At 41.2% G+C, this 18,702-nt stretch overlaps 1 protein-coding gene across 1 annotated transcript in view; it reads right to left on the reverse strand.

Annotated features, from left to right (window-relative positions):
- Positions 1-478: 478 nt before the first annotated feature.
- Positions 479-18,702, reverse strand: part of LOC120936610 (carboxypeptidase B-like) — a 45,947-nt gene continuing 27,723 nt past the window's right edge. The window contains exons 6-11 of the mRNA XM_040349092.1: positions 14,326-14,427; positions 12,383-12,493; positions 12,209-12,299; positions 5,136-5,338; positions 2,802-2,886; positions 479-689 (exon numbers count right to left, since the gene is read on the reverse strand). Of these exons, the coding sequence (XP_040205026.1) occupies positions 505-689; positions 2,802-2,886; positions 5,136-5,338; positions 12,209-12,299; positions 12,383-12,493; positions 14,326-14,427 (777 nt within the window). The 3' untranslated portion in view covers positions 479-504. The remainder of the gene's footprint in view (positions 690-2,801; positions 2,887-5,135; positions 5,339-12,208; positions 12,300-12,382; positions 12,494-14,325; positions 14,428-18,702) is intronic.

The raw sequence follows: 18,702 nt of genomic DNA on the forward strand, positions 1-18,702 counted from the left end.
ATGACAGCAACAATTCTGCAACTGAGCAAATTTCAGTGATTTTGAGTTGATTACATTATTGAATAATTTTTATTTTAATTATATTATTACTTGCTATAATTATTTATAATTATTTATTATATTATAATTTAAAATTTTGTTTTTAAAAAAATGTCATACCCGAGATGCCTATTAGATTCTTGTTTGGTCAGATTTAAGTGAGTTATTCCTAAAAATCACAGGCCTACAGTATAAAACACCAAATTTCCTTGCAAATAATTGTACCGCTTTCAGCATGTTTTTTCAGACAGAATCATACCGACAGGGAGGTTAAGATCCATTCCAGATTTACCAGCCAAACAGGTACATGTTCAGACATTCATCTGAACACCCGAACAGCCAAAGTTTGATTTGAACCTTGAGTCATCCCTAGTCCTTACTTACATACAGTAGTTAATAAGATTGAAAGACTCAAAATCATAAAGCGAAGTAAAAAAGGTGCCTGTAGTCAATACTTATTTTTATTTAAGCATTATTCAGGACATGATTAGCAATGTATTTGACAGCTAGCATGGTTTCTTCACAGGTTTCTACAATCTCAGATTCAGGCAGTATGAAGCCGTATTTTCCAGTGTCACGCAGCTCAAATGTGAATGAATATTTAATTCCAGTATCATAGGCCCAGTCATCTGATCCTCCAGAGGAAAGATCTAAAATAAAAAAAGTAAAGAATGGAAAATATTGCACAGTTACTACAGCATATTAACTCTAATAATACAAAGACTATTATATGTACAATAATGTACAACCTTCTACGCATGCAGGTTTGCCACTAAATATGTAAACATTCATTCATACTCGCCAGATGTACAGTAATGCTGAAATCTGGTAGTGATTAAAGAAAAAGGAATTGTGTAGCTTTCACTTGCTGATGATCTTGGAATTCCCCATGCTATCTTAATTTTCCTTTCCATCCGCCTCTGTGCCCATGAATACATCAGGAGAAAGGCACTGGGCTCCTACTACTGGTGGCCGGCAGGTAATGCAATAGTTGGCCTGGGTACATGTTCAACCTCCCTAATCCCTCTAAACTAAAAGGGTGCATGTACTCTTCATCTGCTATGCTGATAGGTTGAAACCATGTCTGCCTCTGTGAACTAGTCATAGAAATCCAATCTAAACAAAAGATGTGGACATTATTTTAAGGCTCACTATAGTGAAAATACTGTATTCTGATAACTTTATGCAGTGGCATCACTGGGGTTGGTGCAGTAAAACATGGTGTCACACCCTGATAGGTGGCACTGATGGACACTGGTAGGTGACACTGATGGGCACTGGTAGGTGACACTGATGGGTGGCACTGGTAGGTGACACTGATTGGTTGACACTGATAGGTGGCACTGTGGGCACTGATGGGTGGTACTGGGGCACTGATGGGTGGCACTGATGGGTGGCACTGTGGGCACTGGTAGGTGGCAGAGATGAGCAGGCGGCTGCTCTCCTTGATCGGGACATGTCCCTCTAACAGCCACTGGTGATCGCTTTTTTTTTTCTCCTCATGCTATCACAGCCGATTACCGGCTCTGTTTACATCACATATCAGCTGTTATTGGCTGACAGCTGATCACATGGTAAGGGGCCGGGATCGAGATCTTGGTCAGCTTGACATGGCACTGCTCCAGTAACATTTAACATTGGCATCTATGGAAAATATTGGTTACCTTGACATTGCAAAGCTCCAGTGTCAAGTTAAGCTGACCAAGATTTTCCATAGAAGCCAATGTTAAATGTTACTGGAGCCATGCCATGTCAAGCTGACCAAGATTTACTGCACTGCACATGCGTGAGATTGGCAGATGCATGCTGGGTACACAGCATGCACGGAATTCAGGAAGAAGGACACTGTGGCTTCAGATGCCCACACTGGAGATGGCCACGCTGTGAAGGAACTTCACAAAGTAAAAAAACGATGCTGCACAAATTGGGCATAAGAAAACTGGGCATATTTTGGCCGAAACTCCACTTTAAGGCACTCACAAAAGGAGAAGCGATCATTTATTAAATAAAACTGTGGGGAAGATGACACACTGCATCCGATCACAGCCTGAATGGGGAGGAGAGCCGGCCAGGCAGACAGAGACGGGATCTATCACCGCTTAGAGCTGAAACGCTGGCCGCTGTCCCACCTCTTGCATTGGCTCCTATGATGTACACCACACTGGTCCTATGCTGGGAAATTGGACCAGTGTGAGGTCTATCATAGGAGCCAATCCAGGAGGTGGGACTTTGTTAAACAGTGGCCAGCGTCTCAGCTATAATCCTGATAGATCCCCTCTCTGTCTGCCCTGGCCAGCTCTCCTCCCCATTCAGGTGTATTATGCTCCCTGCTCTAAATAGGTTTATATCTATTTTTTTTTTTAAATAGAACAAATTAATTTGAATACATGGTAAATAATAACTTAACAAATTTTAGCAGCGCAGAAGATCTACATGGCCGCAAAGTATTGATGAATACACTGGTATCTGGTTTGCTAAAGATATGGAGACTCTTCACACAAATTGTATGAATATTCACTTCCATTAACGAATTATGTGAAAAGTGAATTCCCATTTCCACATTTCATCTGCACTTGATTGGGTAATTAAAGGAAATATTTACGCAATTTATTTTGTGAACATTCTCAATTCCTTTAGTAAATCAGCCTCAATCTACAGAGCTTACCTTACAATTAGTTATACTTGGTTTATGAATTATGGGATATTAGGGTTATACATTGTGTAATTAATAGCAACATAAGTGCAAGTGAGATTCAACTTACAGATGGTTTTACCGCCGGGACCATAGGTATAAGTGGTTCCATACAAGGATGATAGAGTATTAACTGCACCTTCTGATAGAGCAAGCTAACAAAACAAAAACAAAAAACTTTGCTAGAATAGCATTATATATTTACAGCATATAATTGCCTTTCATAACATCTCATTTTATATCATCAGCATTGTAATAGTAATACAAACAACAGTTACTTTTGACAATCCAAAATAAGCTCACTTAAAAAAAAAACACTGTAATTTCAATTAAGTGCTGCCTGTTGGCTGGCCAACTCTTTCTACAAAGTTCTGGATTCCCTGCATGGTTTGCAGCTTATCCTAACCTGATATCTTTGGGTTACTTTAGGACCAGTTCACACTGGGAATTGCACAGCAATGCGATTCACAAACAGTTCAGTGAAATTGCACCACACTGCACCAAAACAATCAGTTCTGTACCATGCAATCTCGTGCAGGCAAACGTGTTGTGTTTTTGACCTGCATTTGGGGTGTCATTCACTTAATATTGACTATCCATTACAGATCACAACTGCAGTGTGTTTTGAAACCAAATGCACGTTTTTGGCACTGCATTTGGCGTGAACTGGCCCTTAAAATAATTATATAACCCATTGTACCTTGCTGCCAGTAAGCAGAAATGATGTGCAGTTTTTCCTGTACTGACTGTGATCTCTGTAATTCAGTAGGCAGGTTCTGTGATATGTGTGACACAGCAGTGCATATTTACAGGACATAGTGAATATGTGTTACAAAAGTCAAAGAAGCAAATATGTGGGATTCTTGAAAAAAAAAAGTAAACTTCAACATCATTCATATTAATAGCAATAGGCTAGAAATGATTGAAATTAAAGGTAGAAATAAATATATTATAAATATATTAAGTTGTGCTGTCACCCCAATAGTAATTTTCACCTTTTATTCTCATTTTATGTTGTCACTGGCTTTGTGGCACAAATACTATGGGCTTTGTTTACTTCAATACTAAAAAACTTGGAACAATGGAAAAAAATATATATTTATGAAAAAGTAACTATCCAAATGCCCATTTTACTTACCTGAAGCCACGGTTATATGATGATTCTTCTCTGTTTTTCTGTTTACTTCCTGGCATCCTTTTTTGAGTCTCCACACCAATGTCTGGTTGATTTGCACTTTTCCTATTGGTGGAAATGACACTCCCAGCACCTGGATGCTCTACCGTAGGCTCCAGAGGCAGGCAAACTCACGGGGGTTATGAAGGGACCAGTGCCCAAGAAGATAACAAGCAGGAAAAAATGTCTGGTCCCCAGGGCAGGAAATTCACTTTGCTCATAAAGGAAACTGGGATTTTAATCCAGGATGGCTCAATATGGTTTAGGAAGAGGTGTTTGGAATCAAGACTGAGGAGTAAGGCGATTGATGCACAGAGTACTTTTTAAAAACATTTTTTTTTTCCTAGAGTTGGACTTTAACTCTTTGTCAATTTGCAGGTATTGGACGTAGTCTATGTACCCAAATCCATTGCACTGCAGCATGCATGCTCTGGTTTGTGCTAGGTAACTAAATATTCTAGTTGAGCTAATTGTGTTAGACTTTTATGAAAAAATTTGCCTATACTCTAAAAATTCTGGGTCAGGGAATTAACAGCACTTTATTCACAAAATAAAAACATATCAAGTTAGAAAAATACCTAGAATCTTATAATATTTTTGCTTTCTTTGTGTTTCTAAGTGAAACATGGATTGCAATTTTTTTTTAATTAAGTTACCTCGTATAGAAGAGATAAACAGCACCCCTTATTCCACAACCTATTAGAACTATGTATACTCCAGAAACAGCTGGCTGTTATGCAAGCCTTAAAGGGGTTGTAAACCTTTGTGTTTTTTTCACCTTAATGCATCCTATGCAAAAACACCTTGCACTCTCCGGCCCCCCCGAGCCCTCGTTTTACTCACCTGAGCCCCGAACTTCTGTGTGCGTGACCCCGCGTTGCTTTCTAAAAGGCTTGGTCGACTCATCATTGGTTAGATTGATAGCAGTGCAACCATTGGCTCCCACTGCTGCCAATCAAACCAATGGCGTGGTGTGCAGGGGGGTCTGAGTCATACTCTCGGTGGTTATGGCTACCGGGGAGGAGCCATGGGAGCCGCTGACGGACCCCAAAAGAGGACATTCGGGACCACTCTGTGCAATAATAATTTACTTATAGTACCACTTGAAACTCACAACACTTTTTCAGAAATGTTACATCTTCCAAGAGAACAATATTCTTGATCTGTCCAGAGAGCTGTGTCCCCAGAAACCAAAAGGATAAAGTCTTGTGAATATAATGTAATACTCACCAGCTCACTATAGTCCTTTGCTTGTTTATTTGTGTAGGAGTAAGGGAAGAGAAGCATCTGAGAATAGGAGTGAATGGTCAAGTAAGCCTTGATAGAGGAAAGATTAGAACGGATAAAGTCACCAAGAGCTCTGGTTTCACTGTCCGATTCAGGAGTTGTACCACAATAAACTTCGCTGCAAGGGCTTGATGTTGCTCCGTTAGCTTAAGAGATAAAGAAATCAACTTGACTAAAAATGTAATTTTATTATGTATTGCATGTATTTACAACTATGTAGAAATACCCCACATCAGGCTCACTTCTGCATAGAAACCAATGAGCTTCTAACCCCAGCTTGTTCAATTAAGCTTTGGTAATAAAACCTGGAAGCTCATTGGTTTTTATGCAGAAGTGAGCTTGATTTTGCGCTTTCCAGCTTTAGTAAATAAACACCATTGTGTACTTACAAGTGGGGTATGCCTGTATAACAAGTTCTACTTTGCTCACAAACAATATAACATTTAAGAATAATTTGCCAGCATGTAGCATTGTTGAACACTTGAAGAATCACTGGGCAAAATGCAATGTTATTGTGTACTAGATTGTAAAAAAAACTATTAGGTACTATAAGAAGATACTGTATATTTTTAAAGGCTTATCAATATGATAAGGTTTAGAGAGAGAGAGAATATTTTGTAGATAAGCTAACAGTTAATTCATTATTTAAAATGTATTAGAACAGGTACATTAGTAGTTTATTATATTAAATAAATGTCATCTAGTGTTAATTGTCACATTATAAAGTGGACAGTTATGATTCTGTAAGCCTCGGGTTACATCTTCTGAATGTAAACACCACTAGAACAATATGCAGTATAACTTCAACTCTCATTTAATTTTTTTTTATTTTGCTCTGTTACCCAGTGGGCAAAGCCTCAGGGACCCACTCTCCCCACACAGCCATCGTAATTACATAGTTACATAGTTACGTAGTAGGTGAGGTTACAAAAATACACAAGTCCAACTATAATAATATAGTTAACAAGTAGATGGCAGTTTAATAAGTGGCGCTTGTCTGGGTTCATGGACAAGAGACAAGAGATGCCCAGAACAATACAGAATGATGGAAAGCTGATATGTACACCCCCCCCCCATTATTCATCTTGCTGCCCCTTGTATTGAGCAAGTACTTTGGAGCTGAGACAAATGTTGGTTATTAAGCAGCCATCTGCTTTCAAGCTACATTGTCGGATGACCACAGTGGAGTTAGGCTCCCTCTCGTTGCTAGGCTTACAAAGCATGTATGAAGTTAGGACAAAGAGCTACATGTACTTTGCTACCCGGGGGACAGATCTCTGGAAAAAGTTAAAGTTGAAATTCTTCTTTAATTTAAAGAAGGTGTAAAGGCAGAAGGTTTTTTATCTTAATGCATTCTGTGCATTAAGATAAAAAACCTTCTGAGTGTAGCAGCCTCCCCGTGGCACCCCTAATTACTTACCTGTGCCCCATCTCTCTCCAGTGATGTCCACAAATTTTTATATCGTCCAGGACACTCCTCCTGATTGGCTGAGACATAGCAGTGGCGCCATTGGCTCCTGCGGCTGTCAATCAAAGTCAGTCAGCCAAAAGTGAGTACACCCCTCACATTTTTGTAGATTTGTTTAGTATATCTTTTCATGTGACAACGCTGAAAAAATGGCACTTTGCTACAATGTAAAGTTGGGGGTCTACAGCTGTAAATTTTCTGTCCCCTCAAAATAACTCAACACACAAAAGTGAGTACACCCCTAAGCGAAAATGTCAAAATTGGGCCCAATTAGCCATTTTACTTCCCCGGTGTCATGTGACTCATTAGTGTTACAAGGTCTTAGGTGTGAATGGGGAGAAGGTGTGTTAAATTTGGTGTTATCGTTCTCACTCTCTCATACTGGTCACTGGAAGTTCAACATGGCACCTCATAGCAAAGAACTCTCTGAGGATCTGAAAAAAAGAATCGTTGTTCTACATAAAGATGGCCTAGGCTATAAGAAGATTGCCAAGACCCTGAAACTGCAGCACGGTGGCCAAGACCATACAGCGGTTTAACAGGACAGGTTCCACTTAGAATAGACCTTGCCATGGTCGACCAAAGAAGTTGAGTGCAAGTACTCAGCATAATATAAAGAGGGTGTCCTTGGGAAATAGACATATGAGTGCTTCCAGCATTGCTGCAGGGGTTGATGGTGTGGGGTGTGAGCCTGTCAGTGCTCAGACCATGCACCACACACTGCATCAAATTGGTCTGCATTCCTGTCGTTACAGAAGGAAGCCTTTTCTAAAGATGATGCATTGCACAAGAAAGCCCGCAAACAGTTTGCTGAAGACAAGCAGACTAAGGACATGGATTATTTCCTGTGATCTGATGACACCAAGAAAAACGTATTTGGTTCAGATGATGTAAAGCGTGCATGGCGGCAACCAGGTGAGGAGTACAAAGACAAGTGTGTCTTGCCTACAGTCAAGCATGTTGGTGGGAGTGTCATGGTCAGGGGCTGCATGAGTGCTGCTGGCACTGGGAGCTACAGTTCATGGGGGGAACCATGAATGCCAACAGAGACTGAGCCGCAAGGCAGTATTCCAACATGATAACGGCCCCAAACACACCTCCAAGATGACCAATGCCTTGTTAAAAAAATGTTAAGGGTAGATGTGATGGACTGGCCAAGCATACCAAAACCCTATTGAGCATCTGTGGGGAATCCTCAAACAGAAGGTGGAGGAGCGCAAGGTCTCTAACATCCACCGTGATGTCCTCATGGAGGAGTGGAAGAGGACTCCAGTGGTAATCTGAGAATCTCTAGTGAACACCAAGCTGAAGAGCGTTAAGGCTGTACTGGAAAATAATTGTGGCCACACAAAATATTGACACTTTGGGCCCAATTTGGACATTTTCACTTAGGGGTGTACTCAATTTTGTTACCAGCAGTTTAGACATTAATGGCTGTGTGTTAAGTTATTTTGAGGGGACAGCAAATTTACACTGTTATACAAGCTGTACACTATAGCGTTGTCACATGAAAAGATAATAAAAAATATTTACAAAAATGTGAGGGATGTACTCACTTTTGTGAGATATTGTATGTGCAGGATCTACATGCGCATTTGCATTTGTGCAAAATCCTTGTTGCTTCTGGCTTCATTCATCACAGAGGAGAGGGAGAAATGCAGTGGCGGTGCGTCCATAGTGGGCGCAGGAGCGCGGCCCCCTCTCTCTGCTGCACCATCACTCAACAATACATAGATTCATGCATTGGATGAATCTATGTTATGTTGCCGCTGCCACCCACTGTTCAGACTGTTGAGCGCCGGCCATCTGAATAACAGCAGTGGGTGGGTTTTGGAAGTGCCTATCAAAGCCAGCGGCTCTGATAGGCTCCCCGATTACAGCCTGTGGGCTCTAATCAGCTTCCAAATGGTTAACCAGAGGACGCACAGGGTGTGCGTTCCCTGGTTAACACTGACATGCATTTCAGCCAATCAGGTTCACCGGGTCTGGTTCCTGGTCACCTGATTGGCTGAAGCGACATCAAGGGCGTGAGAAGACATTGAGGGAACGTCGAGGAGGATGGCTGACCCAAGAAAGGTAAGTGCTGGGCGGGGGGGAAAACTGGCGGTATTTGAGGGGTCAATCTGGCGGCATTTGAGGGGGCAATCTGGTGGTATTTAAGGGGGCATTCTGGCGGCACTTGATGGGCAGCACTTGATGGGCACAGTGGTGACAATTGATGGGCACAGTGGCAACAATTGATGGGCACAGTGGCAACAATTGATGGGCACAGTGGCAACAATTGATGGCACAATGGCTGCCTTTGATGGCACAGTGGCTGCCTTTGATGGCACAGTGGTGACAATTGATGGGCACAGTGGCTGCATTTGATGGCACAGTGACCACAATTGATGGCACAGTGGCTGCGTTTGATGGCACATTGGCTGGGTTTGATGGCACAGTGGCTGTGTTTGATGGCACAGTGGCGACAATTGATGGGCACAGTGAGGTTGCAATTGATGGGCACAATGAGGCTGCAATTGATGTTTTTTTTTTTCATTTGTTTGCACCCCCAAACATTTTGAGCACCAGCCGCCACTGGAAAAATGGATGTTCCTATTTTTCCTCTGAGGGCAGCTGCCCCAACTGCTTACAGTGGTGTTGGGCTCCCTGCAGGATCAAGCTTGATTTACAGTACATGTCTGAAGGTCCATCCTCCAACTCATGCTTTACAATAAATGCTACACTACGAGTATTTTTCTCTGGTGTTTGTGATTTTCCTGTTTTTGGTCAGATGAGGGTAAGCAGGTCCCCTGATAGCCTCATCATAGATATTGGGAGATGTACCACACCCTACTGATTATCATTTGGAACTTTAAGAGGAATATCAATAATTATTGAATGTGTTCTTGCTGTCCTATAATTTAGACATTAACATGCTCTGGTGAGTTTGCACTTCGTTTATTTGGATTACCACGGATGATATTTTTTGATTGTTCATCATTTGCACCTGGATTTTACATCTCATATAAGGACACTTTTTTTATTCTTGTGGTTCATTCAACTGATCAATTTATATATCACTATTATGCACTTTCTTTCATTCATTTTACTTATAGTGCTGCAATATTTGTAGTACAATTTTTTGTCATAACTTGTGGAAAATTAAGAAATTAGAAAAACTTTTTATTTTTCACTTTTTTTTATTACATACTGTCAGCAATGCAGTGCAGCATCATCATTTAACTGGTGTAATGGTGATCAGGGACACTGACAGGTGTTAGTTTTGTAAAATTTGTTTTTATTACTTTTTCAATGCTTGCCTCTCTGCGCTGCGTTGGCGTAGCGTACAGGAGATACGCTACGGCGGCATTAAATGTGCGCCGCAGTCTGTGAATCCGGGCCTATGTATATATATATGAATATACCATAAATATACCATGCATGTGTTAATATGTCAAATAGTGCTCTTTAAATCCTTAAAAATGTCCGCTGCCCTATTACAGGTTCACAAAATATTATATTGTGTCACAAAACCACAATTAATGTGGTAGATAATAAAAAAAAACAAATTTGTTATATAAGGGAGAATTCCTATGTGAATCCTCTTCCCTTTATTTAGAAAGTCCCAATGTGATGGCCAAGTGCTCCTAAACAATAAATATTTCTCCTTTGGGGTGTTCAAATGCAACGTGATTTCGCCACCTCTGTGATCGTCCCATCACCATTCCTGATGACGCAACAAACTTTGCGAAATGCGTAGAGGCTGCTGACACCCACAGGACAACACGCCGACCATGAGAAAGGCTCGGGGGGAACGTGATAGAGGAACGCTTATTCTCTCATTTGTTTGCATACACGACTGGAGAAGCTTGGTGCCGGCATACAGGCACATAAAAATGTGAGTGCAATATACGCTTTGTATTTTAAACCAATAAATTCTTTTACCTACTACACTATGATAGCCATACATTTTCTATGAGCTTTTATAGAGAAAGAGAGGCCATGATAACATATTCAAGACACTTGACAGCTGTGGTGACGCAAAATAGGAGTGGTTATCCTGGGAATGAACCAAAGGCATTTATTGAGTAAGATCTGGTGAGTGGCCATTTTTAATGGTAATGGGACGATCACGGAGGTGGTGAAATCACGTCGCATTTGAACACCCCACAGGAGGAATATTTATTGTTTAGGAGCACTTGGCCATCACATTGGGACTTTCTAAATAAAGGGAAGAGGATTCACATAGGAAGTCGCCCTTATATAAAAAAAAATTGTTATTTATTTATTATATCTACCACATTAATTGTGGTTTTGTGACACAATATATTTTTTTGTGAACCCATAATAGGGAAGCGCACATTTTTGAGGATTTAAAGAGCACTATTTGACATATTAACACGTGCATGGTATATTTATGCGTTTTCTTATATATATATATACATACTTTTTAGAAGAATATCTGTATATAGGCACTTGGTATATGAGGAGTTGATATTCATTTACACATACAGTATACTGTTGGTGGACTGTCATTTATTAGCAAATCTGTGGTGGAACAACACAAGGTAATATTCACAGGTGTTAATTAATTTGTTTATTGCACAAGACTAGGTGGACTTAGGCCACCTACCAGGGTAGCGCAATCCCTACATTACAAAAAAGTAAAACATATTGCATTTTTTTTCAAAATTGTCGCTCTATTTTTGTTTATAGCACAAAAAATAAAAACCGCAGAGGTGATCAAATACCACCAAAAGAAAGCTCTATTTGTGTGAAAAAAGGACACCAATTTTGTTTGGGAGCCACGTCGCACGACCGCGCAATTGTTAGTTAAAGCGACGCAGTGCCGAATCGCAAAAAGGGGCAAGGTCCTTAACCTGCATAATGGTCCGGGTCTTAAGTGGTTAAGCATTATTAAATGCTCAATTGATTTCAATGGGCAGGGGCGCTGTAGGAGCTGTGTATTCACTGTTCCTACAGCGCCTCAAAGATGCGGCTGGCAGGACTTTTTTTTACTGTCCTGCCAGCGCACTGCTCCAGTGTAACAGCTCTCGGGCTGTCACACTGGAGTAAAAGGAGCGGCTCTTTCAGGGTGCCTGCAAAGCGCCCCAGTGTGAAAGTAGCCAAACTCATTGCAGACTAGTTAATTAGGAAATACTTACCTTAGAACGAGGTCCCCGCATCGCATCCCGGTCAACGCCAAGGTTGCTGACATTTTCCTTCGGACACTCACAGCTTCGGAGCTGTGAGTGTCCAGAGCCGTAAACCCGGAAGAAATGCACATGCGCATGGGAGTTCTCAGTTCTGGCAATGTCCGGCACGATATGCCGGACCTTCACTGCGCATTCCCTGCTGACGTCAACGGCTGCATGCAGGGTGAATATCTCCTAAATCATGTAGGTTTAGGAGATATTCATTTTACCTACAGGTAAGCCTTATTATAGGCTTTCCTGTAGGTAAAAATGTAAAAAAAGGGGTATACAACCACTTTAATAAAGATGGTGATTTGTTAACAGTTTGTCTGCACTTCTAAGGTACAATATATATTCATTATAAAACTTACTGCCCCATCCTGCATCAAAATTTCTATTTGGATCAGTACCAATGCAGCGTGTGTTCTTGTTGAGGGAGCGTGTTTTTCTCCACATACGGTCCTGTACCAAATACAACAGTGTTTAGTCATTATGAAATATACATTTTTTTTATTTTTAACACTAAACACAAAATTTCATCTTACATTTGTCCAGGAATATGCATAGCCATCAACATTCAGGACAGGCAGAACATAGAAATCCAGTGTGTCAAGAAGGTTGGTAAATTGTGGATCAGAGCCATAAGAATTAACAGCCTTTTATTCACAAAAAAAAAAAAAGATAAATATACTGCGTTAGAAACATAACTAGCTTGTGGTAATTTGTCCTGTTATATGATTTTTATGGGGAACAAAAAAGATTTTCCTTACATAGAAATACATGGGACACAACACATACATTGAAGTAATTACTAAAAAAACACACAAACATAAACATAGCCAGTAAAGGCCCATAAGGGCAATATTATACATAATTCAAATATAACAATACATAAATAAAAAAAGGAAGGACAAACCTTGTTCAGCAAGTAGTATTACTGTGCTATGACTTAAATGGTCACTAAAGGAAACATTTTGTTTTGCTGAATTGACTGTTTACAGGGTATAGAGACATATTAGTTAACTGATTCCTTTTAAAAATGATTAAAAATAGATAAAAACCAATCATATAATGTACCTACAGTTTAGTTTTGTTTTTGCTGCTGTTTCCTGGTTCTCTGATGTACAGAGCCAGAGAGCCAATACAGGGCAGTGATGGTTTGTAAAACGAAACTGGATTGGTGCTGAGGGGTTTTAGACACACAGTAATCACACCTCCTTGATTAGTCACCACAGAGAGAAATATCCCAGTACTGTGGTGATCAGGAAACAGACAACCAGGAAGTGTCCAGAACAGAGAGGAATTATAGCAACATCAAAGCAAAAACGAACTATGAGGATGTGAAACCAGGACTGCAGTAAGGTAAAGGAAGCTATTTAGCTAAAAAAAAATAATCCTTTAGTGACCCTTTAAGTGTCATATTTAAAAAATACCTCACTACAGAGCTTAGCTCAAATAAATTCCATTGGGGCAACCTGAATTGTGTACTATTTATGCTTTCTTAGATAATTGGAACATGGATTATATGAGGAATAAATTGCATCCCTAAATCCACAATTTAGTACAGTAATTTGTATTTAGAATTAAAATAGGAACTTTACTTAAAGGAGTTGTAAAGGAAAAACATTTTTTTGCTGAAATGACTGTTTACAGGGTATAGAGACATAATAGTTAACTGATTCCTTTTAAAAATGATTAAAAATAGATAAAAATCAATCATATAATGTGCCTGCACTTTCAGTTTCGTTTTTCATCTAGTTTCAGGCTTGTGTGAAGGACAGAGACACTGAGCCAATAGAGGGCAGTATTTGTTTTTAAAATGAAAGTAATTGGTTCTGAGGGGTTTTAGACACACAGTAATCACACCTTCTTGATTAGAGACCACAGAGAGAAAGCTCCCAGTACTTTTTTCATAAGGAAACAGACAACCAGGAAGTGTGCAGAACAGAGAAGTATTACAGCAAAAACGAACAATGAGTACATGAAACCAGGACTGCATTAGGGTAAAGGAAGCTATTTTAGCTACAAAATAAATTTCCTTTAGTGACCCTTTAAGTCATCAACTACAAATACTGTAGCTGCTGACTTTTAAGAAACACATACTTACTGGTCCACCGAGTCCAGCGCTGTGGAGCCCTGATGCTGCCATTTTGGATTTGGGAGATGTCTGACTTTCTGATGATTCACAACTGTCTCCCCACTGTGCATACGCAAGATCACTTGGTAAGGAAAGATTGAGCCTGTAGCCTTCTGGGATTGATTATCCTAAGAGGCTGCAGGTGGGGAAAGGGGGTGTAGCCCGAGATAATGTCCACCTAAGGATGTGGTAGAGGGTACCTGCACAAAAAGAGGCCCTCTCCCTGAAGAAAAAAATCACAAAAAAAACTTCAAATTTGTAAAAGGCAGAGAGAAAGGATGAGCAGTGTTTTCAGCATATGTTGGAATGATTAAGATGCTAATTTTAAAGCAATACATTAAAAGAGCTAACCTCCTTTACAAACCACTGACAGAATGCAGGAGTGACCCATTCTCTGGCATGGAATCCACAGTCCATGAAGATGGCATTTTTGCTGGCACCAGTTTTTCCAACCTTAAAAACAAATATATGCATCCATAAATACAGTATATTTAAAGGAACACTAAAGGTTAGTTTTTTATTAGATCAATTGATTGCTGTAAGCTAGAGCATTTAAATATCACTTACCTCGTTTTTCCTTTTGACCTCCAAAATACAGTAATCCAGGTTTGAAAATGACATTTCCTGTCACTCCTCTTCTTGCTTTCCACCAGCATCTGAGCTGTTTTGCATGGTGGAAAGCAGAATGTGCTCACCCCCTCCCTATGACTACAGCCCTGTGTGAAGATGCTCTCTTATCCCTCACAGGCATCTAGGCTAAGCCTAATGGGAACTGTAGTTCCCATTAGGCCGTGATGTAGAAAGAATGAATGCGCAGCGCAAACCAGGAAGTCGGTGAAAATAACGATTCAGGAGTGACGGAGGTGAATAAAACAGCTCGATTTCAACAGGTATCAAACTAGCTATAATGCAAAACATTACTTTTTACTTTATCAGCTACTGTCAGACTTTAATTTAAGAGGACTTTTTTTTGTCTTTACAACCCCTTTAAGCTGCCAGTCACAAGCACAGTTCCGTGAACATCAACAATTCATGCTCAGTCCAGGGGATGTCTTTTTAGAATGTACAGTATTGCTGAGTAACTTAAACAGGAGAGGCATTTAGGGTCAAAACAATAATAGCAATAACAAGAGAACAGCTTCTCACTAATCTTCTCCAAGCAGCCCTTTCCTAAAGGTGACAGGAAATGGCCAGTATATCTAATGCTGCGTACACACGATCATTTTTCAGCATGAAAAAAATGTTGTTTTTAAAAAATGTCATTTAAAATGATCATGTGTGGGCTTCACATCATTTTCTGGGTTCTGAAAAACGACAAAAAAATAAAAAATTCGAACATGCTGCATTTTTTAACAACGTTTTAAACTATGTCGTTTTTCGGGTTGTAAAAAATAATCGCGTGTGGACTAAAACCACGTAAAAAACCCACGCACACTCAGAAGCAAGTTATGAGATGGGAGCGCTCGTTCTGGTAAAACTACCATTCGTAATGGAGTAAGCACATTCATCACGCTGTAACAGACAGAAAAGCGCGAATCGTCTTTTACTAACACGGAATCAGCTAAAGCAGCCCCAAGGGTGGCATCATCCGCATGGAACTTCCCCTTTAGAGTGCCGTCGTACGTGTTGTATATCACCGCGCTTTGCTAGAGCATTTTTTTAAACGATGGTGTGTGGGCAACGTCGTTTTAATGATGAAGTTGGAAAAACTTCGTTTTTTCTACATGCCGAAGAAAATCGTTTTTTTTAATGCCGAAAATGATCGTGTGTACGCGGCATAAGACTCTATAAGACCTGCCTCCTGATTGGCAGGGAGGAACTTTAGTGTGATAATAACAAAAATTCATTCGCAAAGGTCACACAACTGGGTGGCCCAGGAGCGCAATGCTCTGTGCTCTAAAGCCCACCCTTTTTTGAAGCCTATCAGGTGCTTCAAAAAATCACCCACCCCGCATTCGAATCCATGGTTCGGCGCCACTGATATGGAGATCAGGGGATGGGATGCATGGATATGGGAGGCAGCACCTGTGTGCCCTCTATGGACGGGCCGCCAGTCCATCCTGTAGAGCAGGGGTCTCCAAACTGTGGCCTGAGGGCCAGATGTGGCCCTTTGCTAGCCTTTATCCGGCCCTTGGGGCACTATTCCTCCCACTGATATGAGGCACTATTTCTCCCACTGACAACAATGGGACACCTTTTCTTCCACCGATTCCAATAATGGGATACAATTTCTCCTACTAATAAGGGCACTACTCTTCCTCCTATTAACCACCAACCCTAAGGCCATATTTATTCTTACTGATGCTGGGCCCATGACATTTTCTGTCCCCGCTGGCCACAATTCGGCCCTCCTAAAGTCTGAAAGACAATAAACTGGCCCTTGGTTTGAAAAGTATGGAGACCCCTGCTGTAGAGGAAAAAGCACTCTGGAAAGGCCTCCCAAATATTTATTACCTCCCTGGTCACCTTCTGGATGCCTCCTTCCTTGAATTGACTGGAGCATTGTGTTGACCCTTCTGCTCTATCTTCTGGAAGCTTTATCGAGATACAGTCAAGGGAAATCAATCACCCAGCTTAGGAATCACTCACCAGGAAAAAAAAACAATAGATCCCTGCTCCACTGACTGCAGTGGAGCCAAAAACTAAATTTAGCTTAGCAGCCTAACTAGAGGAGGACACTGCAGACATTTAACTGACAGGTACAGTACATGTGTTGTTTCAATCATTGGAGGTTTGCGTAGTCTCTCCTCATCAGCATGTTGATCTTGCATGATGCAATGAAAACCATTTCTGACTTGCTCTGTATGAACTGTGCTGTCTGTCATAATGATGCAGTGGTTGGATGGGTATAGGCACATTATGATAGAGGTTGTCAGATACTGAACTGCAATCCAGCTGTTCTCTCTTGCAAGGAATAGCAATAATAATCTTATTTTGTTATTATTATACAGGATTTATATAGCGCCGACAGTTTATGCAGCAATTTACAACATAAGAGCAGACAGTTCAATGCACTTTAATACAGTAGGAATCAGAGAACCCTGCTTTTTATAGCTTGTATCTCTTGAGGAAAGGTCAAGAGATACAAGAGGTTATAACTGTAGGGGATGGGCTGTGAGAAAAAAAAAAGTGCAGTTGTTAGGTGGGACCAGATAGGCTTCTCTGAAGAGATGAGTCTGACATATTGGGGTAGAGAGTTCCAGAAGATGGGAGAGGCTCTGGAGAAGTCCTGGAGGTGAGTGTGGGATGGCGACAAGCGAACTAAAGAGCAGGAGGTCTTGGGAAGAGAAAAATTAGATTGGTATTTTGCGACTAGGTTAGTGATGTAGCTGGGGGCAGAGTTGTGGATGAATTGGAAGTTGTTAGTATTTTGAATTTAATATGTTGGGTGAGCGGAGGCCAATTGAGGGATTGACAGAGAGGGGTAGCAGATGCTGAGCGATTTGTATGGTGGATGAGCCTGGCAGCAGCAGACATGGCGGATTGCAGAAAACATGAAAGTGGCCACAGTGCGCATGTTAATAAAAGCATGTATCCATTTATTACACAACATAAGAAAACACTCACATTCACGTAAACGCAATTCTGCTTAAGCTTGGAACAGAAGAGAGCTGAGTGCAGTGCAGTCAGTGAACTGGCAGGTGGCTGTCATGCAAAAGATCCAGACCTGCCAAAGGGATGTGAAGACATCGGTGATTGGATATGGGGCAGAAAGGAGAGTTCAGAGTCCAGTTCGGCGTGGAAGTGGTATTAAACACCATGGGAGGCAATCAACTGACCTAAGGAGGGGGTGTAGATTGAGAATAGGAGAGGTCCAAGACCAGAACCTTGGGGGACCCCTACAGAGAAAGGTAGGAGTAGAATTTAAGTAAACCCAAAGAAAGGTGAGGTGGAATAGGTAGGATGAGAACCAGCTAAGAGTACAGTCACAGAAAGCATAGGAGTGGAGTTTTTTTTAGAGGAGCAGGTGGTGGTGAACCGTATCAAAGGCAGCTAAAAGGTCCAGAAGTAGGAGTACAGAATGGTGTACATTGGTTTCAGCCTATAGTAGGTCATTTGTGAGTTTAAGGAGCGCAGTTTCTGTAGAGTGTTGAGGGCAAAATAATTAAAGGACTAGTTCACCTTTTTGAACATGTTACACCCATATTAAGGGTGTAACATTTACCATGTTCAGCATCAGACCCCTCTCCCACTGACCCCCCCGCCATGTGACAGCGACCCGGGGGGGGGGGGGGAGTGAAGCTGTGTGAGGCTTGCATCATTGATTCACGGATCTCTGTAAATCAGTGAACTACAAGTGCCGACAGCCTTTGTGACTGTCGGCTTGTAGTTCTCAATTAACTACCAGGAAGCTGTTGAGCGCTCTAGGTAGTTAGTTGAGCTTCCTGTCATTCAGCAACTGCCTGCTGGTTTTGGAGGGACAGGCAGACAGCTACTTAGACAGTCTGCAGGACCGTGGCATTACACGCACAATTTGCTGATCAAGGCCCAGATTCACAAAGAGATACTCCGGTGTATCTCGAGATACGCGGCGTAAGTGTAGATGTGCACCGTCGTATCGATGCGCGGTACCCACAGAAGCACATACACGTGAACTTAGGCTTCACCCGTCCAACGCAACTGTCCTCCGCCGGCGAAACTTAGGCGCATACTTAGGCTAGGCGTATTCTTCGTTCCCATTGATTAGCTATTCAATTATGCAAATGAGGGAGAAATGCCGATTCACAT

Source organism: Rana temporaria, chromosome 4 (assembly GCF_905171775.1).
Source record: "Rana temporaria chromosome 4, aRanTem1.1, whole genome shotgun sequence".
In the NCBI taxonomy this organism is placed as follows: Eukaryota; Metazoa; Chordata; class Amphibia; order Anura; family Ranidae; genus Rana; species Rana temporaria.